Genomic DNA, 24,857 nt, shown 5'->3' on the forward strand with positions numbered 1-24,857 from the left:
ATAAACTATGTGAATCCTAATATTTTTAGAGCTCGTACCCCTTGAGCAATCATGAAATGTTCATCGTCCCCCTTATCCAGTATCGAACAGCAGTTTGCCAGGCCGCCTCAAACGCGCGTATTGGGTCGCTGTATAGGCGTCATAATTGAAAAGAAGGCTAGACAGAGATATGTAACTTATGTATTATTATTTTCTTAATAGGCCTCTATTATCTTATTGGTGCAGATGGTACTCAAATTGAAAACAAAGATTATGTTGAACCGAAATCTCGCTCTGTTCTAAAGAAAATAATATTTAAACGCCCCGACTTCGAATCCAGCTCCGAGTCTTAGCATTTTACGTAGAAATCTATTGACTTTAACTAGCGTTTATCCCAATACCAAGTCTTATGCACATTTTAGTTTTCTAGTGAAATTTGAGCTATGCCTGGATTTTGAAGGATTCGTAGTAGTATGATCAGGATACGATTGACTTCAAACTAATGTGTGTTTCCAGACTCCAAACGGTTGAATGAAATCTCTGTGCCTCAGCCTCTCGCACCGATTCATAGCCCGAACCAAAATCCAGCCCTATTATACTGGCGGGTGTCTTGATGAAAGTAATTTATGATTTCTAATGATTTGATAAATCTCTTAGAGCTGCGGACTTCGAGTAAAAGTGGAAGAGAGAGAGAGAGAAATATTTATTGATTCGTCCAACCGAAACGAAAATAACATTGGCGCATGAAATTATAACAAGATACTTAACGGTGTAGGACAGGGTGTAATCGATATGACTCTGGGTAGGGTCAACTAGTCTGATCACACCCTGCATTAACAGTGACAGATATTCTTTATAAATTTGGTTGCAGTTGGTTGGGATTATCTAATTCATCATAGCATAACATAAATAATAACAATAACAATAACATGGAAAAAAGGGTAAGACAAGTGGTGTTAGTATAGGGTTACCATATTTCTGTGACCCAATTTCCGGATGCTCTTTAGCGCCCACTAGTGGATTTCAAAATGAGTTATGACGTCACGCTAGCAAATCTTTGCTCATAGACCAGAGGCGGTCACGATCCGGTTCAGGAGTATGTGATGGCTGTGTGTTGTGTAACCGGGGCCGGGAGGATGATGAATTCGAAAATACTGGAGGGTAATTGTACGTACATCGTTAAGTCGTGTTCATGTCCCATCGATAAGATTGTTTATCAGCCTTATGCCGGTGCGCACCACGGAGTTTTATAAACACCCCACATCCAGTGGTTTCCAAACTTTTATGGTCGCGACTCCATATCCAATTTGAAAATGTTCCGTGACGCAGATAAAAATTTGACGAGCTGATAACCCAACAAAAGTCAGAACCTTTGCTCACGGGCTATTTTGGACGCTGATTACGTTCAATATATTCGCGAACCCCAGAATAAAGGCAAACGACCCCCACGTTTGGAAGCATCATCTTTGAATAAAGCATTTAAACGGCCTTAACGATGTCTAGGGAAATATCGTTCTCCTATAATTGCGATTACGGTTAGGCTTATTCCAGTGAATGAAGGTTGTTTTTATTTGTATTTTATTGCAGTTTTTGCGAGGAGAGTAGTCAACTTAATGAAATCAATAAATGTGATAGTAAATCGCGCGCAGCGCGAAGAAAAATATCATGCATCAGCATAAATATTCCCAAAAAGAATGTTTTTATGTTGATTTACGAAAAAATTATGATCAGGTCTTCAGAATTCCGGACATTTGGCCTATTTTAGAAATTCCTCCCGGACGCTAGTTTGAACAGTGAAATTCCGGACATGTCCGGGAAATTCCGGACGTATGGCAACCCTATGTTAGTAATAGGAGATAAGGTGTCTGAATAATTCTTCTTTGAATAGGTGATAAGGAAGGTCTCTGATAGATGTAGGTATAGTGTTCCAGATATCAGGACCGACATATTCGATTGATTTCTTTGTGAGGTTACTGGTGGGAGGGCGTACATGGATGTTGCCCTTGGAAGAATATCTGGTGTTGTGGGAGTGTACACTTCGAGCAAGCACGAATAAATGGTTGAAGACGGGAGGCAAGTCATTCGAAAAATATCGATGCATTAATTTTGCAACTTCAAATGCAAATATGTCATCAAATTTCAAGATTCTGTGTTTGCGGTAGAACTGGGACAGTCTGGTCGAAGGGGCAGGCCGGCCATCAAACGCATGGCTCGGTTTTGCAGGGTTCGAATTTTAGAGCAATGAGAGGTGCATGCAGTACCCCATACAATAATGCCATACTGCAGATACGAGTAGAAAAGTGAAAAATAAATTGTCCTAAGTACAGATCTAGGAGCTATGTGCCTGAGTCGGGTCATTACACCAACACATCTAGAAAGCTGAGTAATGGTATGAGCAATGTGCGGTTTCCATGACAATTTAGAGTCAATGACAATTTCAAGATATTTTGTTGAGTCACAGAGGGAAACACGGTTGTTATTTAGATTCACAGTAAAGTTATCAGAGGCAGTATTAAAGAGTAGCATCACAGTTTTATCAGTATTTAAACTCAGTTTGTTGGCAGCAAGCCATTGAGAGACTTTAATAAGTTCACTCTGCACAGTACTTTGTAGGTTGTTTACATTATCAGATGAAATGAAAAGATGTGTATCATCTGCGAACAGTGTGGTATAAAAGGAAGAACAGTTAATGATGTCATTGATATAGATCAGAAATAGGGTTGGCCCTAAAACTGAGCCCTGTGGAACGCCACATTCAACTTCCATTTCTACTGATTTTGATGAACCCAGTTTCACAAATTGCTTACGGTTTGCGAGGTAGTTCATGAGTAAGGACTTGGCAATCCCTCTAATTCCATAATGCTCTAGTTTACTTATTAGTATCTCGTGGTTCACAGTGTCGAAAGCTTTTCTGAGATCAATAAAAATGCTGCAACCAACCCGTTTCTGTTTAATAACTTGGTAGTAGTTCGTCACAGAAGCGATCAGATAAATGGTTGAACACGGCGATTCTATGTGTGACTGATACGGGATTCCGTAACAAATGCGCATTCGTACAATTTGAATACGAAGAAAATATCATGTTATTTTCAATCATGCAGATTGCGATGTACGTATGTATGGAATTTCGATGGCTGATAGATGGTAAACGCATAAACCTAGTTTTCGATTACTATCCATTGACAATGGCATTGCAGTCGCAGATAAAACCAGCTCACACATGTAAGGATCAGTTTACGCAGATGCTAACGTTCAACTTGCGTGACTGGCAGTGAAAACGTTCTCGTAATCAACCCGTTGATTATAACACCGTATAGTCATTATAGTTTGCGGATCTCGATTCAGGAGATCGAATAAAGTCTGTGCATGAGAGTGCTGTTGTAGTAGTCTGCAACTTCTGATCGTGCCTGCGCTTAAATCACCTGAATACGGCGGAGAACCCGGTGATCGGTTTTGCTTGTTGCTTGCTTTTATTGGATCTGTTTCTCTGTAGTTATATGTTAAATCATCTATCTAGCTTGAAGATGGCATGTGTTTTGTTGCTGTTGTTTCTACTAGCATCGGCGGTAGCGGATCCAGATGACATCGGTCAAGGAACAGAAGGTACTGGGTAGCAAACGATTTTTACAGACTGATGGAAAAATGAAAATTTCGATACCTAGGCACTGAACCTGAGACGCCACCAGAAGAAATCGCAGACGCACTCGTGGATCCGCAGATCGTCGCAGGTATCTACAAACTCCCTAATTCTTGAGGACTTGGTGAACTGGTTTTTATATTGTGTGTCTTCAGTCGAAGGACACGGTAGTGATCCAGAAGACTCGTTACTGCTCAAGCAACTGGATGATGCGGAATCCGAAGTCCATGAAATAGCCAGCCAAGGTATTGCCATGTCAACGTGAAAACTTGGGTGTTAGTGACGGCGTCGATATCCGACGATTTAGCGCTTATCTACCCGACAATTTAGCGCTTATCCTCAATTTTTCAGTTATCAGCGACCGATTGCAGAGGATAGCCGATGATAATAATATCCGTAAGTTGACTCTCTTTCTATCTATTGCTCCGCTTCCAAGTTTAATCAGGACCAACGAATCGGTTCAATCTTAGCACCGGAGGAAGCGGCACAGGAATTGGAACATGTGCTCTGGCGCGAGTGGTCCGGTGTACAGGAGGAACTGGTTTCGCACCTGTGGCGAAGTAAGCGAAGGTTGATTGCCCCACAATTTCCAAGTTAATATGTTGTAATTTTCTGTAGATTATTCGTTAATCGTTGGGGACATGACCGCTATGGATATTGCTGCTTTGAGCAAAGGTATTGTTGAGTGAAAGGTATCGTAGACGGTTGAATTGAGATCTGTTCAAACAAGTTCATATGCTGCCGAAATAGTTATGATAGCATGACTTCGCGCACTAATTAGAATATATACTTTCGGTTGTCGGTTCCACAAATTCCGTTCTCACCTACGTTCACGTTCGAAGCTACATGGTTCGGGTAGTGTGATGCGACCATCGACGTTCCGATGCACCATGTTAACACTTACGACAGGCGTAGCCTTTTATGCTACATGTTTCGGTTGGTGTGACAACTGTCGAGGTTTGTAAGTTTCATGGCGTCAAGAAAGTATACATTAGTATTCTCCCATTTGGTGTGTCTACATATGAATTACTCCCTAGCATTCCTAGCTCCTGAAAATGGGCGCATATTTTCACATCTATTGACGGAATGGCGCTCGATTATCCGATTCCTTATGTCGAGGGTCATACGAGATATAATTGTTTTGTTAGAATACCTCGTCGCGGAGAAAAGACTGAAAGCTCTTGAGGGAAGAGAAGGATTTTGTCTCGTGAAATATCAAGAAAAGTGCTTCTGGATTGACTTCCACTACGACGCTGGGATAACGTGTGGCGTTGCCGGTCACATCTGCAAATCCAACGGTGGCCGGCTGGCTAATATCTACTCGGAAGAGCATTTGGAGATCTTGCAAGGCTACGTTAGGACGTTGATAGTTCGGCAGAATGAGAACCCTAATCCAGCTGTCTCCAGTTGGACCGGAATGCGTTACAGCGACGAGGTATGTTCCGCTGTATGTTCTATGCTTCTAAGGTTTAGCTGTTACAGTTGCTCAAGCGGTTTCGAATTTTCAGACCGAGACGACTCTACTTTCTGACGGCAGCCCGGCACCGTACACGTCGTGGCGCGAGGGTTACCCAATCGCGATGCATGATCATTGCGTTTCCGTCCAGACAACTTTGCGATGGAGCGACCTCAATCAAGGGTATTCCAACCACGCCCTTTCCGATAGTGCTGAAAGCGTGATTTGCGAAATTTCTGTTTGATTCTTTCGTTTCGATAGACACAAGATACGATTGCAAATAAAACTATATGTGCGAATTTATCGTTTTTGCCTAGTCGAGTAGCATCTTTGAAAATCCGAGATTCCCGCACGGTGATATTAATTATCACTATCATGAGGGTAGGTTATAGGACCACTTCAGTCAATGTTGCGTTTCACGGAAGGTACTACGGCTAATACCACTGGTCCTCTAGCAATAATGAACGAACCGGGAATCATTATTTTGATTACAACCAGTGTTCGCACTTGGGAGTCCCGCATTGCGTCCTATTTCCCGAATACTAATTTGTGGCGATACGCAGATAGATACGACAGATATCCGCATGCGTCAGTATGCCATAGGCATATCTGTGGTAACGTGCGTATAGTTGACTTGGAATGAGTGCAATAGTTCGTCGTTGAAATAATATGCTGGTAAATGTACAATCTGCAAATTAAATGAGTCCAATAAAAGTGCTAACTAAACTTTCTCTGAAACTAGGATACTTCGAGGTATATTTGTGTAGACCAGCGGTTCCCAAACTTTTTATGGTCGCGACCCCAAATTTTGATTTGAGAATCCTACGCGAGCCCACATCTAAATTTGGCGTGCTTATCACTAAAACATGGTCAGCACCGCCACCGAAACCTACTTACGCCCTACGTGAGTAGCAGGCGACTATGTGTTCAGTATCATAAATTATGTTGCCACTCGGTTGCACCAGATACTAATTTATTCAATTCGTACACAAGGCAGAATTTGTGAGATGGGTGCTGTTGCATCTTGGCTGTCTATGCGTGGTGCTCTTGTTAGCAAACCACACCTTAGATTTGGCTTTACCCACAGTTTCTTCTCATGGCATGACATGGTATGGAACGAAAATTCGGTATGGAATATGGAAAAGGGAAAGTATGGTATCGTATCGAATTTTTTTTTTATATATGGGTTCCATTCTTTGACAATTTTACCAGAACCATGGCAATGATCCAACTTTTTGTTAGTCTGGTCGATTGCGTTCCTGTCGACATCTATATGAGGACAAAAAAGTTGTGCAACTCTCATATGAAGCAACACAATATTAACGATATAATCCAATCTGAATATAATAAAAATGGATGATAGTCAACCGCTGTCGCGTTGCAGCTTACATTTCGCTTATCGGTTCAACGATATATTTCGATTACAGCAACTTCCACTATATAAACTATCAAGAGGAGCTTGAAAACCGTAGACTCTGTGAATTCAGCAGTTACGTGAACAGTTGAATTTGGAAGTCCTTTTCTGCGCTTTGCTCCTACACTCTAAATTCGAATGCGTGCAGAGGAACGCAAATTTACACGCCAAATCCGGTTTTTTTTTAACTACCACACAACGTGCTGGAGCCGATGTGTGCCTGGCTATCCTGTGTTTAGTGGTAGTGTGTTCATGCTGACTTGCGCAGAGCCCGAAATTAATACCAGCCATCCATGAATTTTTACTCAGCTTAGGCTCGAAAAAGATTTTATTGCAACGAAAGATGAATACAGAACATTCATTTGCAGACGAAAATGTGTGAATTTCTAGCTTGCACAATTGAAAAATTTAAGCTTTTCCAAATAGAAATAAGAACTACAGCTACAAAGTTGTCATAAATTAGATTCTAATTAGAGCAAAGAAACGTTTCACTAATTGGTGTAGAATTAGAATTATAGCAACACAGTTGTTTTCGCAAATTAGATTCTAATTAGAGAAAAGAAGCATTTCACAAATTGGTGTAGCAATTGAATTATAGCGACACAGTTGCAACCATAAATCACATTTGAATCAGAGCAAAGAAACAATTACAATCCTAGCGACACGGTTGTTTTCACAAATTAGTTTCTAATTAGAGCAAAGAAACATTTCACAAATTGGTATGGAATTAGAATTATAGCGACACAGTTGCAACCACAAATTACATTTGAATCAAAGCAAAGAAACATTTCACAAATTGGGATAGAATTAGAATCATAGCGACATAGTTGTCATCACAAATTAGATTCTAATTGGAGCAAAAAACATTTCAAAAATTGGAGTAGAATTACAATCATAGCAACACAGTTGTTTTCACAAATTAGATTCAAATTAGAGCAAAGAAACATTTCACAAATTGGGGTAGAATTACAATCATAGCAACACAGTTGTTTTCATAAATTAGATTCTAAGTAGTGCAAAAAACATTTCCCAAATTGGAGTATAATTAAAGTCATAGCGAGACAGTTGTTATCACAAATTAGATTCTAATTAGTGCAAAAAACATTTCATATATTGGAGTAGAGTTAGAATCATAGCGACACAATTGTTATCACAAATTAGATTCTAATTAGAGCAAATAACATTTCAAAAATAGGAGTAGAATTACAATCATAGCAACACAGTTGTTTTCACAAATTAGACTCTAATTAACGCTAAAATATTTCCCAAATTGGAGTAGAATTAGAATCATAGCGACACAGTTGTTATCACAAATTAGATTCTAATTAGAGCAAAAAAACCTTTCAAAAATTGGAGTAGAATTAGAATTATGGTAACACAGTTGTTTTCACAAATTAGATTCTAATTAGATCAAAAAAACATTTCCCAAATTGGAGTAGAATTATAATTACGGTATAGCGACACAGTTGTTATCACAAATTAGATTCGAATCAGAGCAAAGTAACATTTGAAAAATTGAAGTAGAATCAGAATAATTACTGCAGTATATTTTCTGAATTAGACTAGAATCCAATTAGAGGTAGTTTTTATTTCAAATTAGAGTAGAATTAGAAATATAGCTATACGGTAGTTGTTTTCTAAATTAGATTCGATTGAGAGCAAAGAAACATTTCACAAATTAGCGTAGCATCAGAATTTATAGCTACACAGCTTTTTCCAAGTTAGAGTAGAAATAGATTTGTAGCTTTTTTTCGAAATTATAGTGGGATCAGAATTATAGTAACAGTTTTTTTCAAATTATAGAGTAGAATTAGAACTATAGCTACACTGTTTTTTTCCAAATTAGAGTACAATTAGAATTATAGGTTCAGTTGTTTCCACAAATTAGATTCGAATGAGAGAGACGAAGCACTTCACGAATTAAAGTAGAATTATAATTATAGCTAGTTTTTTTTTCAAAATTAGAGTATCATCAGAATTTTAGCTACACATTTTTTTCACTCTAATTAGACAACTAGACTAGTACTAGAATTGTATAGTTGTCCAAGTCAGCAAACGAAATCAAAATCATTACTGGGATTTCTGAAATCTGCTCATAAAACAGAGAAGCTTGTTTGATTGAAACCCAAATTTTTGTCTCCAATCAGGACATACTGTAAAATTGAGAGTATCTGGAAAACTTTTGGATATGTGGGGTCACAAACATAATAGAGAAGATCCAGCACCATCTCAAATGGTATCGCTTTATTGTGAGACGATCCCTTTATGCGGAAGCCATTCGCCACGATCCATGACTGCAGGTCACCATTTTCATGGTGCGCTAGTACGAGATGTTGAGGACTCAGCTTTGTGGCCGTTAATTGGACTGAATGGGCCTGGAACTGAAAGAAATATGTTAAGTAAAATTATATTGCCAATAATCCATGTGTGAATTGAAAGCACAAGATTTAGATTATGTAGAAATGCCTTTATGGGACTTCTGCATAATGAATATTGAATAAAAATAGAGCTGAATAGGTCAATATAGGTTTTTGTCAATATGGTTTAACAAGCTTAACTCATGGAAACAAGTGATAGCAAATTCTGTCGTCACGATATGCTGTGTAGTCGTTGACATGTATGGTTTTTTTTCCACATAATCATAAGTTTACTAACCTTTAATGATCCATTCAGATTTGATCAGTATACCATCATACAGGTTCCTTTTGGAACGGCACAAGTATTATGTTCACATTCACTGATTCTATGCACTATATTCATGGTAGCCATCCTCATGATCTCGAAGTCAGGAAAACCAAAAATTACATTAGCAGCAGAAATGATTTTCCATGGTTTGGGACAAAAACGAATTTGCACCAGCTCATTCTAACTTAGATTTAGCCTTATCAAAAAGAATGATGTAATTGAAAAGCATTTAATAAACATTTATTTTTGGAGGCCTTCTCCAGTTCGAGTGTTTATTGCACCGTCATAACGTAAACAGCGTCAATCAAAACATAGGCCTACCATATTTTCAGCCCCCAAAAACAATTGTGCCACATTTTGGCGGCACACATCTGAGCTCAACAGACCCTGAATTGGAACATATGTTTGTGGCGCAACTTGGAAATTAACAGACCCCCGAATTAGAACCAACTCAACATGCGCGCATGTTAAGCCATAAACTTTTCAAACTAGCTGTACTTTTGTGACGGTCTGTTAAGTTCGAACTTGTGCCAGATAGTGGCATGCAAAACGTCCAAGGTGTTACGGAAGACGCCGAACAATGTTTGCCGAAAAATCATGACAAGAGTCGAAATCAGTACAAATCTGACAAACCAGGACGTTATGGTACTTCTATGTTCATTGTTCACACAGTTCCAGGTTAAGCAAGCAGCAAATCCTACAACTCACCTGATAAAGCGTTATCACCCTCAAATCCTGTTGTGATTCTCTTTTCAGTTACTGCATTTCATAACTCCATCAGGAGTATAACCGCAGCGGGTTCTTTTCCCTACAAATAAATATAAATAATGTAGAAGATTTGGTTGAAGGACAATCCACTTATTGCATTCCGGTTGATATGAAGGCAAGAGTTCTGACACAACAATATTTAATATATAAAATTGCAACAAAAATAAACAGGATTATCCCAATTAATAAATTCATTCTAGAATAGTTAAATATTACTAACCTCTAACATCTGTCTCTAGCTCTACTCCAAATATTTCGTCATGAGTAGTAAGTATTTCGCTTCGACACTCCTCGGAACGAACATTTGAAACCCCGCTCTGATCTATTACAAAGGAAAAGTGTTACTATAAAAGCAGCTATGTAGTGAGCTAAGCATGCACATTGCACACACACTTCTATGTGTTATATAGAGGGAACTTGATATGAATATAATAAGATTTATTTCACTGGATAATATTAACAATAATTATTATAATGGGTTCATGAATGAAATGTCATGTTTTCAACCAATGAAAATGTCATGTAATTGGAAAAACAAGTGAGTCAACTGCAAAGCAAGATCTATATAACTTGGTCAAGAATTCTAGTTGTAAACCCATATTGCATCAAGTTAGAGGATTAACAGACATTCAGAAACTCAGTTTCGATGCTACTGCAAGTTGATCTAAAAGGCAATCTACCAATATTTCTCACACTGCTGCTTGCTGTAATAACCCTCTTGACAACATACCGGTAATCATAACATATCGCATGTTGATATTCTTGAACGAATTACCTTCAATTATTAAAGCAATGTGTTCTCTCGTAATGCCGTACGCAATCAACATCTTCTTCATTCCTTCCGCTATGATGAGATTAGCGACACGTTCATTCACATCCACAAAGTCACTGTACTGCGACCTGTCGCTCCATTTAAATTTGACCCTTTGACCCTGACTGAGTTCCCGCCGTTACCGAGAGATGTGAAGCGTGAATGAGAGAGAAAGAGAGAGAGAGAGCAATAGAGAAATATAGAGATGTTTATTCAGTCAACAGTCAAAAGCAGAATGCACTGATAATAGCCAGGTAACACTAACGACTACTAAACAACGTACTTCAAAATTACATGGTGATGACAATGATTGATTGATTGATAGATTTCTTCATTGCTATACTGCTGATATATCAATGATCAATAATGGGGAAACGCAATATAATGGAAGTCATAGTCAAGTCAGACAATCATGTGGTTGTAACAATGATATATATAATTGGGTTGAAATTATCAATTTCTTCTGCCAGTTTGGTAGGTAAATAAAATGAGAAGAGAAACGTTCACAAAACCTAGTAAATGCAAGAAATCGACAAACTAAAATAATGGAGCGACATTGATGAAACAGCAGTCCACTTCATGGCTCCTGAGCAATGTGCCCTTTTAGGTACGCATGTGTGCAATTGATTTGAGCTGACACGGTCTCTGCTCACATAAATTATAAGTTGCGCACAAAAAATCCGAAGAGATGACCTTTTTTTAGTGGTTACGCACTGTTGTCCAAGGGACCGCGTAGTGAATAGGTGAGCGCTTGCTGCAGACTCGTCAAAATTAGAGGTAACATTGCTTCTGAGCTATATGTAAACGGGGCTAAAAGCACGCATTACTTACACGAGAGTCGTTATTAACGTTCAACATCTATTATAGAAATGCTGCATCATTTGAGAATCTATATCTTGCAGCTTAATTCCTCCCCTGCAAATAACCCAGCGGGAGCAAACGGACCCCAGGGTCATTGGGTTTACCGATGACGTCATGATCGGCACACGAGTGTACCGTACCTTACCCTGGATGATCTGGTCATTTACCAGTGACATTACGATAAGTTTCCGCAGCGTTTCCAGCGTCGACCTCACAATCCCTCTCAATCTTACTGATCTCACAACTCGTGCGGCGACTTACCGGACTATTAAAATGTATACGTAAACTCTTTCATAGTGATCAAAGCCGGCGACAGATGATAAGATGAGAGCAGAAGCACATATTTCGTAACTTTATTTGATGAAGTGTGGACTTGCACATATTATGACACCACTTCGGCGAAAGATTTGGGTCGACTTTATGTGTTTGTCCCATATTGCATCTTTGAATGCACAATTTTGTGTCTAAATCGATCCTTTCGATTTAGAGTGTATGATCATCACACAGACTAATGATATCATATCATATTTCTAATATTTTACTAGCTCTTACTTCTTCTGCTCTATAAAAAAATATCTAAGTGGGCCATTCCCAACCTGGACAACAAAAGTTGAAACCACCACATTCCCAAATCTTCTGAAATTTGATACATGCATAGATGAGTTAATTTCGAACACAATGAAGTTTATTAGAAGAAAATTGATCCCCGGGGTCAAATGTTATGGGATTAAGAAAAAATGACGATTTTCTGCTCAGTTTAGTTCTGCAGCAATCAGGTTTATCAATGAAAAATTCACAAATAGGAGTAAACAGATGTTGGATTGCAGTTGAGATTTGGTACTGGGTTTTCTGAATGGCTAGAATATTGGTCTATATTCCCATGTGGTATTGAATGCCGTGCGGTGTAGTGTTAGAGGTTAAATTGAGGCGAAATTTGGTCGATGGTCTGAAATCGGTCAAGCGTTACGCAATTTAGAATGCGAATTGAGCAAAATCTTATAAGTATATTCAAGCGAGTAGGGTATCATGTGAAAGCCAGTGTTGGGATCAAGTCACTACCTTCGAGTCACGAGTCATCTCGAGTCATTGCAGATTTTGACTGGAGTCAAGTCAAGTCTATAGATTTTCTAAGGTGACTCTAGTCAAGTCACTCGTTTTTTGGAGGTGACTCCAGTCAAGTCGAGTCAAGTCAAGTCAAGTCAAGTCACGAGTCAAGTCACAATTCAAGTCAAATTGAATTTTCAAAGTATGAGTGATGATTCAAAGTCATTACATTTTGCTAGCTGTGTGAAAGACAGATTAAATGATCATTTATCTAAATCAAATAACGAATATCTAGTTAAATATACATGCAAAAAGACGGTGTATCCTTCACGCACACGTAGAAATGCTAATAAAGTACGTGAGTAACTGCACAGCTACCTACTACAGTCAGTTCTTATCAGCCAAAATATAGGACCTAATAAGAAGCTTCGAGAAATTACAACAAATTGATATGGTACAATAGCCTACACTACCCATCTACACATCCGTGAGAATATAAACGCACGATATATATTCGTTCGATTTAAATCACACAAGAGGTTTGGTAAATGTGAGCACTGGGCAACGTAAGCATTGAGCCGTCTAAGAAACAGAGACACATTGCTATTTACATTTATTTTTTACTTTGCGGTCAATTTATTTGTGATCTAACAATGAAGGAACCTTGTAACGTACAATCACTGAATGACTGGTTGTTCTCACAAGTGACACTGGCGTATCTCGAACAATCCGAACATACACAAGATACAGGGATTTATTGGACACCGCTTACTTAATGACTTGAAATTGACTCGTAAATTTTGCTCCGAGTCACGAGTCTATGCACATTTTTGAAGCTCCGAGTCAATTCAAGTCAAGTCATTTTTCCAAAGTGACTCGAGTCAAGTCAAGTCATACGAAAAAGTTGACTCGAGTCTGACTCGAGTCAAGTCATGACTCGAGTCATCCCAACACTGATGAAAGCTGGTTACAAAGACAATTTTCTATAGCTTTTTCATTTTGGTTTTTCGACTGTAAGGTGGGGAAATCCCAATCGCAAGAGTACACTGCATTTATACATGGATATGCTTAAGTTTGGAATATGGCAAACCGAAGGTTCCCATACTTTTTTGACTCAACACACCTTGTTAAACTCAACTTATATACATCACTACCCCTGAAGACTGTATGTCAATTTCCAACAACCTATTTGAAGCCCAGAGCTGTTCATTGGGTATATATTAATGAGAATAGCTAACCATTAGCTAACCACCTTACAGTCGAAAAAACAAAATAAAAAAGCTATGGAAAATTGTCTTTGTAACCAAATTTCATATGATACCCGACCCGCATGAATATATTGATAAACCTGAATGCTGCAGAGCCGAAATGCACAGCTGAAATGAAACTAAGACAAACAGTAGCACCCACACACATCTTTTCCGCACCGAACTATAAGTCTGGTATCACGCAATTCGTAGATGCGGCCGTATTATGTAACGCTGAACTCTAAACTTATTACATTATTTTTGTTGGCTCACCATGCACCAATCGCTAATATAACTGCTGTGAAAATCAGTGTTCCTGTATTTACTAGTCGGTTGAATGTTTTTTTTAAAGATTTTGTATGAATTTTGTTATTAATGCTTGGACTTCCAAAATACATATATAGCACAAACGTGATCGGATTTCCTACAATAGGGTTACCATACGTCCTCTTTTAAGAGGATTTGTCCTCTTTTTTTACTTTTTTGAAAGCATCCTCAGAGGACGGCCTTTTGTCGTCTTTTTGAGAATCTAGGTCAAATTTACGACTGAAATCGACTGAGATGCCGTATATCAGCACCGAAGTAACGCTCAGGCGGGTATTTCGAGAGCAGAGTCGGAGATGATCTTTTTACCGTTTACCGTCAAAGCCTGTTGTTATTTGTGACCTCCGTTAAAGATTGTCGCTAGGCTACTCGAAAGATTCCAAATTCGTATTTCTTGTCTGGGTGATGTGTTTTTATCGACGGGTCGCAGTTGTACCGCTGTGCTTGGATTTCAAGGGCAGGATTATTCATAGCCTTTATATCGGAGCCGCGCAGTCATAATAATATCGACGGTTCCGGTAAACATTTAGCGGTCATCTTGGATTCTAAGTGTTATATCATCGTCGATCTTTCCGGGAGCACGCTTAGCGGATACGCAGCTGTCGCGAAATGTTTGTATGTCGTGATGTCTCCTAGCGCGGATATGCACGTGCATAATGGTCCCGCACTAGCTCACTGCACAACTCTAGACTGGTGCATCCCTTCGACCTCAGGCGAGACTAAAGAATTACCGTGCTTTCATAATTTTACTATTTAATACTTATAATTTTTAATTTCATATAATTTTATTCATTTTTAGTTTTATAATGACACTAAATCGCACAAAGCGAGCAAAGAAATATTTTAGGTTAACTGAATTGCCCCCAAAATAGTCTGTTCATGGCGCATTAAACAAAATTACTAAAGAATTGGAGGCATGGACCGTTTTGCCTACTGGCTAATAAATATAGTACAAGAAATTATCTTTCGTCACTTTTCATTTTGGCAACATGGCCCAGGCTTAGCTTGTTCTTATCGCTGGGGTTTCTGATGCTCACTAAAAACAACGCAAGCTCAATTGTGATCTCTCTGACTTTGATCGATGACGTTGGAATGTTTTGTCGCTATAGAGATTTCAAATATCATTTGAACATACTTCCCGCAAGGAAAGGCTAAAAGCCAAAAGTAGGCTGCTCTCGAAATTACTGTAGTTGCATACTTGGAAGTTAGGAAATGAAACATTTGTAAATCCTTTAATATTCTAAAGCAAAAGCCCCCTAAAAAGGACATAATTCCCCCCCACCATGTTGGGAACCACTGGTATAGTGACTTGGGTGGTTCCGCCCAAACGCTCGAAGTGCGAAAAATCGCTATAATTCTTGATTGAATCGGACAATATGATCGGGAATTGCATATATATTGCTATAAATTCTTATCCGGTCTGTGCTCACGTCATCAGATTCGCCGGTAGAGCTAAGTAAGATGTGTTGGAAAAGGTAGGACCCCTAAATAATAATTAAACATCTTCGGGCGAATCCGTAGGTATAAAATGACTTCGTTACATGGTGCATTTTCGTGACCTCCTATCTGCTTTGTCAAAAGATATTGAAATCGATCAGCGTACTAAACTAAAAGACATACACGATTTCAAATTGGTATTTCTTTACTGGCAAATAATGTTCCATGCGAAATGGCATTTGCCTTGTGGAGCTCTGATCGCCAGAGCCGGAACATTCGGCGCCAGCCACTTAGGCATCTTTGTACAATAAACATATATATTATATATATTGTATATATATGTAAATTTTCGGTTAGCAGATGGGCAGGGCAGTCCTGTTCAGCCAGGGTATTCTCGCTCCTAGTCGTTTGGCACGCTTCTCGGAGTAGCATGTTACTGTTACAAGGCCTATAACATCATAATGTCTTGGTGCGTCGTGACGCGGTAATAGCCGACGCCCAAGTACCCATTTCGATAAATCATGCGTATTTGTTGTTTGGGGAAGGGTATACTCAATAATAAATATATTTGACAACATGAATTCGCGCGCAGCGCGAAAATGTTTGTGGAAATGTTGCATAAATTTCCAAAAAATACTCAATGATTTATTTTTGAGCCCCCCTTGAGCTCGGGGTGTGGCAGTTAAGGTCCTGACTCTATCTCATTGTCAATTCTACTATAACTCGAGTAGCAACCCTGATTCCTGTAACCACATCATATTTGCCCATGTCACGGGAATGAGTGGTTTCTCGGTTAGAGTACACTCAACAATCCCTGGTGTAACGACGGATGTTAATGGGTAAGATCTCGGGCTGTTACAGAAAGTTTGTAAAACTGCTAACATAAGGTAACTGCTAATTTCTTGAATAAATCATATACGATGCACTAACACGAGTTGGCACCCTAGTGTTTGAGAATCATGTTGGGACGGAATATAATCTTGACGGCACCATGTATGCTCGTACTTATTTTATTGGGAGCGGGTACCCGGTATTGTTCGGGTATAGATTGTGTTGCTGAAGTATACACAATAGTCCAGACATATAGGTGATGTGGTCATCATTTGCTACTCTAGTAGACGTGAGAGTTACTTCGTAAATTCCTAAACAAGTCCGATTAGAAGTCGAGATTTCGAAGAATTATTACAGACCTAGCTTTGCGTATAAAGACATTAGGTAACAGAGCAAGAATGTTTGTCATGATGTGCTTGATCAAATTCGATATTGTGTGCTGAAATTGCGTTGCTAGACCGCCGCACGACTACATACTGGAGTCAGAAATATGAGTGATATCAGATATGCGTGAACACGAAAAAATACGAGGTAATATCAGGTAATTCACAATTTACATCTCGTTATCCCATTATGCGTGCTTCTTTACTGGGTCTTGATTGCTGCAAATACCTTAACGATGATCGGATATACGCCACCGCTGGCTCCGGGCTAAATAGTAGGAATGGACCAAACTCCTGAATGGTCCTGCATGGTTTGTTTGTTTTGTGGTATTCATGTTGTTTGTCGACTACTAGGGCCATTTACACCAGGCCGATATTGTTCATTATTTGCCGTTTCTGCCGACCTATAGCACGGCCCAACCTCTAGGCTTTTTGTAAGACACCGCTTACGCGGACGAGGAGGCAAGGAGTAGCCTAGGTAAACCTCCAACACTTAGGTCCTGGTTCGTGTGCTGCATACAGGCTACCTGTGTCTGTGTATAATCCCGCATTAGTCACACATGACAATGTGACTTGAGCGAAATATTCCATCATATTATGATCATGACTTCGTATTTAGATTTTATTATATCTTGGTTTAGTGTTAGGCCCATAAAGACCCGTTATTCGCACCGAGTATTTTAGACTGCTATGAGAATGTACTGTGCCGAGAATGTACTGTGCCCTGGTATATTTGTTGCTTCTTCAGGAATGACCAACCCTACTGGGAATACAAGGTCCTGACCTGATGAGCGTGCCAGACCAAGCACGTAGCAGTTAACAGAGGAGAGTCAAACAGATATAGGAAGGTAGTTAGGATTATCATGTCATTTGATTGCACCAGTTGATACACTTGGTGACGGTGTGGCATCCCGTCGCTAAATTGTGTACATAAATAACTAGACACTTCACTGAAATGTAGGGGTGGAATTAGCAATAAGACCGACAGGCTCACGTTCACACAGAACCTTTGAAAAAGGTTCACGGTCCACTGAAATGTAGGGATGGAATTAGTAATAAGACTTGACAGGTTCACGTTCACACGGCACCGTTAAAAAAGGTTCACGGTCACATGCATAGGCCTACCCTACAATATACAAGAGCACTCTCCGCAAGAGTTTACTGACTATGCCCTGCGTACCAACCGGTTTTGCATATCCTAACATTACAGGAGAAAGGGTCACGGGGTCATATGCAGTGGCGGCTCGTCCTATAGGGCAACTGGGGCATTGCCCCACTTAAAATTCTGTTCAATACCAATTCTTTACCATATATAGACGCACAGCAATCTATATATACCGAAATCACAGCGAAAATCGCATTCTTCTTGTCCTTTCGCCTGTAAATGCCCATATACAGCGAAGACTCTGCGAAAATCGAATTCTCTTCTATGTTTTTGCTTTGCGAATGCCTAGCCGGGGCATGCCCCGGTAGCGCTCATAACAAGCTTTCACTATTTATTATCTCAAAGCCGCGCACAATAAAGAAACGGTGATTTACTCTCTCCTATTCATAAAATTACCGAGCAAGTGGGGCAACATAGGTCTGTTGCCCTTAAGGTGTGATGTAACACTCGTATCTATATCTGAACTCGGTTACCGTCATATGCGTTTAGTCGACGTTTGCTGGTATAGGTCGATTTTGATGGTGTTTCACACTATGATAATTCTTGAAACTTGGTATGTCATGTCGTGATGGCGGTATTTAACACGGCCCCAAGTTTCAGGGTTTTTACTTAAAGTTTAGGGTAGTAATTCCGTTTCCGAAGTTGAAGTTGTGCTGATTCGTCATGCATCGCAAACAGATTTTACTCAAAAGCCGGTATTGGTATCCATTGATTTTGACGATGTTCTATACCGAGATCGGCCATGACATTTGGCACGGTAGGTAAGTCTTGATGTTAGTATCGAACGCTGTACCAAGTTACAAATTTGTCACTGAACTATGTTAGTGGTAATTTTGTTTCCTAAGTCGAGTGAGATTTGACTCGTCATTTATCGCAAACAGATTTTACGCAAAGCCGGTATTGGTCTCTATTGATTTTAACGATGCTCCTTACCTAGATCCGTCTTGAGCTTTTGCACGGTATGTCTTGATTTTAATATCGAACGCTGTGTCAAGTCTCAAGGTTGGCACCCAATGATTGGGGCAGCAATTTCGTTATCAAGGCCGAGTATGGTAGAGATGTGCGCTGATCTGACGCTTAGCCTACCTAACGCATTGCGGATTTTACGCAAAAGCCGGTGTATCTGTATTAACGTTAACTGTGTTCCATTATAGATAACTAGTTGAGTTATCTATAGTTCCATACTGAGATAGGTGATGAGATGATGATATCATGAAACAGTTTACTAACATTCTCGGTTTGCATTCAAATATATACTTTTATTTTATATTCTCCAACGTCAATTTCACCGTGAAATTGCGGCCTTCAGGCCATTCGCTTACAATTACAACCCCTGTCAAGCGCGATAGCTGTTTCGTTTTCGATGGCGGCTAACAGCTGATCACTTGATCAGCCTATTCCCAAGTAAATTTTACGCAAAATTCGGTGTTGGTCTGTTCGTATTAATTTTGACAGTGTACCATACCGAAAATGGCCATGAGGCTTCTTCTCGATGATGTCATGTAACAGTGTACTAAGTTAACGGCTTTTATCCACGTATTTATTCGGTAATATATTTTCCAAAGGCGATTTCGCAGCGGACATATAGACAGTAAGCCGTATGTGTCGTGTTACAGTCTCCAGTTTCAAGGCCAAAATCTCCTATGGTGTACCCAGACCGAATTTCCGAGGCTGCTATCCTTGATAGTTCTTCAGAATGATGTTTTGGATTCAATATGACAGGCCCGGTCTATGAGATAACAATTGCGTGTGTGTCCGATCTCGTTGACCTTTCCAGTTAGGCTTACGCAATCTCTCGAGTTATAGTCATTTCCATTTGTGCAGATAATTAGTCAGGTCAAGTGCGAACATGAACCGTGTTGAATCTTTGTTCCGTACGCCGTTTACGCAGTTACCACACTTCAAGTCACAGCTCACCAGCAGACCTCTCGCGGCAAAATCACTGTTGTCGAGAAATTCATGTTACCGTACCATCATTAAGTTACTTGTTTAAGTTGGAAAATGCCATTGTGACGTCATCTTGATAAAAAATCGCTTGCAGCCCTTGCCCCACCACCCGATATTGTCACGAGCCGCCACTGGTCACATGCATAGGCCTACCCTACAATATTCACGAGCACTCTCCCGCAAGAGTTTACTGACTATGCCCTGCGTACCAACCGGTTTTGCATATCCTAACATTACACGAGCAAAAGTATAGAAGCCCATAAACTCTTCCGAAACCAAATTGAACACAGTTATCAAGATTTTATTTCTCAGAGGCCAGGGTGCGAATGCGACACTTGATCCAACGGTCGGTGCATCATACACAAAACCCCTCTGGCGACGTGACCGGCCGGTGGGTTGAACATGAACTGATGAATATCCGTCCATTGGGCCGTCGTCTTCATGGCAGTGCAGCAGCAATTGGTTGGATCGGGATAGCCTTCTCCCCACTGCACGTAAGCCCCTTCCGTTCCATCATCATTCAGAAGTCGACCAGTCTGCAAGGATTGTTTGGATTTTGGTAGATTGATGACAACACGTCACAACTCACCGCTCTGTCGTATGTCCAGTCCAACCAGCTATCGATGTAATTCTGATGGTCGTCGTTAGACAAAGGCAAGATAAGAGTGCGAACGTGCTCTTCGATCATATTGTACAGCTTCTCGCTGTTAATGACGGCAGGTTCCCCACCGCGGGCGTGGCAGACGCTGTGAATCTCCGCGCAAGTCACTTGATCGCGAAGCTCGACCCAGTAGCAGATGTCCCCGTATCTGATGTGGCAAATATCTGCGACAAAAATCAAAACAAGGTCATTGACCGTGTGGCATTTAACCCTACCTTACAAACTGAAACCAAAAAACGCCTGAAGCTCGGTACACGCGACTGTAAGTGAAATAATCACATCATACAGGTATATGATACACGCTGGAGCGAACTGGGTTAATGCATACCTTCGGCTTTCTCCAGGAGTGCGATTCGCATCTTCATTTCAACCAAACCTAACGAGTGTGCAATGAATATTGACATTTCCCTGTAAATATTTGGTAGTCAAATACTCACTCGCGTTCAGCGCATCTCTCTCGTGTCGTACGTCCTCGACGTCCGCGAACATGCTTTCGAAAACTGTATAAAGAAAATACATTAACGAAACGGCGCATGCGTGATAGTACGAAAATCAACCCACATTCTCTAGACTTGGGCGAGTCTAAAAACTTTCCGAGTACTTTCTTGAATATCACAGAAAGCCGTTGCTGAAATCGCTCGAATTCGGCAGATAGCGCTAAAAGAAAAAAACGTGACATTTTTAATACCGGCTAGATTTGAATAGTGACAGATTCACTGCTCACTTCTATTTCCCGCCTCGAGTTCACCCAAATGTAACACCAATTTCTCCCGATTCACCTCTGAGAAAACAGTGATAAAGATGTTAAGTAACGCTTCATTGACACCACCAACTACACACATCGTAGCGTACGTACTCAAAAACGCGGACAGCGTGTCGTACTCTTCCGTAAGCCTAGCGGTCTTCTGTAACAACGCATCGTGCTCATCGCCTGAGATGAGGTCATGTTGAGATAGCTATAAAGAGCCGCTATCATATAGGTCTTACCGATAACTGGATCAGACGCCGGAGATCTTTCATCGGGATGCTGCGCTCCAACGGAAACCGACAGTAAGAAACACATGGATAGAACGAAAATCATGCTGCAGCGATCACTACCAAATACCAAATAACGCTGTTTTGCATAAAGAACAGGAGTTGACAATCATTACACTTATCTAAGACGCCATCATCCACACGCTACTGCAAATCCCTTTCTATAGATGAGATTTACACTACGAGAGCAGGTCTCGACCGTTATTTTCTTTCTGAGCACAAACGCGAAGGTACTGCAACGTCGTTTTAAATAGCACAATCATAATTGAAGCGGGCGACTCGCCGAACTCAATAATCACAGGTAATTTAGATATGCGCACGACAATTGCATGAAAACAACAGCTCTCACGTTAAAAACGTCATATGTGCTTTGGGCGCATTGTCTTCGTTATATTTTTTATCAATTTGCACTCATGACGCACAATATAGTTGCTCGGTGTATGTCATAGAATTTGTGTCTACGTGTATATTTTTTACAGAGAAAGTGTATGTTTAGAACGGCTGAAATTTTACTGAATGACATACCATAATCTGAAGACCATACAATCCCCTTGTTCAGTGGCGAAGCTCACCTATCGATGCAACGTGCAGTTCGGGCGTAACCAGCACTTTGGAGCAGCCGTAAATTTGCATCGCTCCAGCTCCGGAGCTTTCTTCTATCATACATTAGCTCCGGCTCCAGCTCCAGAGCCGCATTATTACCACTGCTCCGGCTCTGAAAACTATCGAAGGTGTCTGTCTATATCACGGTTGGGCAACCCATATGTGGCCCGCGAGAAGGTTTTGAGTTGCCCGCGAGCTGATTTCCCATTATATTATCGAAATTATGTTATATTATCGAAATAGAATTGCTCAGATTGTGAACTTGCAAGGCCAACCAAAAATATGATTAGTCTCGCCGCGACACTTGGGATGTTGAGGACAAAAATATCAGTTTCGAGGCATTGGCAGATCCAGGGTCCAGTCACATTTTTAGTCAATCATCGTACATTACAATAAACTAAAATAGTAGTAAAATTTGTCACACGATTTTTTCCTTTGTAGCCTACCCTCACCTGAAAATGAAGAAACGCCTGATTTAGCCAATTGAGTCTAACTATATTCGTAATTACGAGAGAAAGTATTTTCGCGTTCGCGCTCGCAGAACGATCGTCGGCGATGAAATGTATAGGCACAAAATGATTGTCGTATATTAGCGGAAATCTTCGATATCGATATCTCCAGATGCCGAATAGTCCTGTCCTTGCAAACCGAGCCCAGCGGGCGGTATACAGTCGACCCGCAATATACCCAAGTAATGATAATATTCACTTCGACAATTTTACGCGCCTGGCGCGGCTAGTGGGCAGCGCACTCTTTCGTCAATTTCATGTGGCCCTTTAGCCGAAAAGGTTGGCCACCCCTGGTCTATATAGATTACTAATTTACCCGTAGGTTAGTTATCCATAGTAATCTAGAGTCTGTCAGCCGTCAGTAACATCGGATACAGCAACGAAGACATAGGTGCCACCGTACCCGCTTGTGACGACATAATGAATACTTGTCAATTGTCGATAACATAATAGTTCCACTAGAACGCCCTTTACTCCGTGCCATTGCTGTGTACAGCATTAAAATTCTAATGCGGCGTTTTAACACTGGCACTGTACTCGTTAACATTAAGTCAATTTAATTTTTAAGCGTGCGTTTATTATCCAACTGTAACTCTAGTAAGAGCAATATGGGCGGATATAACGACGTGATCAATAGAAATTCGATTTGTACCAAATGGTCAATGGTTTGACGTTCGATATTGGTGCACTCGTTACCAGTTCAACCGGTGTTGATCAAGTTTATCTGAATATAATATTTTCCGGTTGAAACATATCGAATAATCGAATTAAACACTGTGCCATGCACATTGCGACATGCCCATAACGAATTAAACTATGCAGTATGCACAGTGCGCGATAATCTGGGAATACTAGAGTATCAAGCAGACATCAAGAATGAATTAACGAAACAGATGATTACAAATTGGAGATCGCGTATCAAATCAGTAATTTGTCTCCAACATAAAATACCATGGGGTTTTGGGCTAGTCTTCTGACATCCCCCATTTACGCTCAAACATCCTTACTGGAGTGAATGACGATGATGCGCAGTAATGAATTCAAATTAGCATGCATAATTACATACCCAATAACACTGTCCAATTTCGCGGCCCGATTAAAGAACTATCACGAAAGAACGAGTACGAGAACGAAATCACGTTTTTATCCTCTCTCCCATATCGCGTAATTTATAGTGATCATTATTTTCAAACCGAATACAATTGACCAACAAGGTTGTGCTGATGATGAAATTGCGGGTATGCCGAATACGCACAATATTCACAGGCATATTTGGCATACCGAGGCTCAGCACTCATGTATGAAAATTGAACATTGAACATATACGACTGCTCTGCTGTTAAATCCCCAGGAACATGTTTAGTCAGAAAAGGTAGCGCCAAAGAGGAAAATATTTTTAATTTCGCGAAGGCCTGCTATTGAATTATGTGAACTCAGCAGGTATGGTTGTTGCATGTATAATAACATCTTATGGAATACGTCGGAGCCGGAGCTACCCCTCAAATAACTGGATCCAGCTCCGGCTCCGGCTGAATTTTATGTAGAGCTCCGGCTCCGGCTCCGGTGAAAATGCACGACTCCGGGGCTCCGGCTCCTGGCTCCGTCTCCGGCTCCAAAGCCCTGGTCGTAACAAACTATATTTGAAGTGCGGTCATTCGGGCGGGGTATGGGCCGGAGTCGGATTGGATATCCGGCCGGATTTTCTCATTTTGGCCGGATCCGGTTAGGAGCCGGATAGGTACTTTTTCTAGTACGCCTGGAGTCAGATCGGAGCCGGATCAGTACTTTTGACTAGTATTTATGACAGCCTTACCCTCTTCCACCCTCCATTCAATAGTTAATGTTAAAGGTTCATGGAAATAAACCACATGCTAAGTCCAAGTTGGCATAATTGCTTCAGATAACGGGTTGGTTTGATCTTTGAGTTTTTAATTAGGCTACCTGTTTGCATTGTTTCAACAAATATCCAATACCATTTTGTGTGGTAAATAAATATTATTGGAGTTTTTCGGATCGGATCACGGTCATTTCTAGAGTCCTGCCTAGAAGTCGGACCAGAG

The 24,857-nt window shown here is 40.4% G+C and overlaps 2 protein-coding genes and 1 long non-coding RNA gene across 3 annotated transcripts; 1 reads left to right on the forward strand and 2 right to left on the reverse strand.

Moving 5' to 3' along the window:
- The first annotated feature begins 3,476 nt into the window (after positions 1-3,476).
- Positions 3,477-5,388, forward strand: LOC145446454 (uncharacterized). Its single transcript, XM_080324753.1, has 8 exons — positions 3,477-3,582; positions 3,642-3,707; positions 3,772-3,861; positions 3,968-4,012; positions 4,087-4,176; positions 4,235-4,291; positions 4,765-5,051; positions 5,125-5,388. Exons 1-8 carry the CDS (start codon positions 3,477-3,479, stop codon positions 5,314-5,316), a joined length of 933 nt encoding a protein of 310 aa, XP_080180879.1. The 3' UTR covers positions 5,317-5,388.
- Positions 5,389-6,605: 1,217 nt separating this feature from the next.
- LOC145446305 (uncharacterized) lies at positions 6,606-12,102 on the reverse strand. The gene is made up of 4 exons (XR_013917254.1): positions 10,715-12,102; positions 10,160-10,261; positions 9,880-9,979; positions 6,606-8,861 (listed from the first exon to the last, which is right to left on the reverse strand). It is a non-coding gene; the product is annotated as an uncharacterized LOC145446305 (long non-coding RNA).
- An 8,178-nt stretch (positions 12,103-20,280) lies between these two features.
- Positions 20,281-21,795, reverse strand: LOC145446465 (uncharacterized). The gene is made up of 8 exons (XM_080324763.1): positions 21,638-21,795; positions 21,507-21,581; positions 21,375-21,431; positions 21,212-21,307; positions 21,088-21,150; positions 20,979-21,026; positions 20,579-20,814; positions 20,281-20,525 (listed from the first exon to the last, which is right to left on the reverse strand). Exons 1-8 carry the CDS (start codon positions 21,729-21,731, stop codon positions 20,298-20,300), a joined length of 897 nt encoding a protein of 298 aa, XP_080180889.1. The 5' UTR covers positions 21,732-21,795; the 3' UTR covers positions 20,281-20,297.
- Between the last annotated feature and the right edge of the window lie 3,062 nt (positions 21,796-24,857).

Source organism: Botryllus schlosseri, chromosome 1 (assembly GCF_051294905.1).
Source record: "Botryllus schlosseri isolate E-star chromosome 1, Bs_hap1, whole genome shotgun sequence".
Lineage (NCBI taxonomy): Eukaryota > Metazoa > Chordata > Ascidiacea > Stolidobranchia > Styelidae > Botryllus > Botryllus schlosseri.

Excerpts from the sequence above, each read along its gene's own strand:
- LOC145446454 (XM_080324753.1), top strand. The coding sequence starts at position 3,477 with ATGTTAAATCATCTATCTAGCTTGAAGATGGCATGTGTTTTGTTGCTG. Across the intron at positions 3,583-3,641 it reads CATCGGTCAAGGAACAGAAG|GCACTGAACCTGAGACGCCA; the intron begins GTACTGGGTAGC and ends TTCGATACCTAG. Across the intron at positions 5,052-5,124 it reads GAATGCGTTACAGCGACGAG|ACCGAGACGACTCTACTTTC; the intron begins GTATGTTCCGCT and ends TCGAATTTTCAG.
- LOC145446465 (XM_080324763.1), bottom strand. The coding sequence starts at position 21,731 with ATGATTTTCGTTCTATCCATGTGTTTCTTACTGTCGGTTTCCGTTGGA. Across the intron at positions 21,582-21,637 it reads GGCGTCTGATCCAGTTATCG|GCGATGAGCACGATGCGTTG; the intron begins GTAAGACCTATA and ends ACCTCATCTCAG. Across the intron at positions 21,027-21,087 it reads GAGAGATGCGCTGAACGCGA|GTTTGGTTGAAATGAAGATG; the intron begins GTGAGTATTTGA and ends CACACTCGTTAG.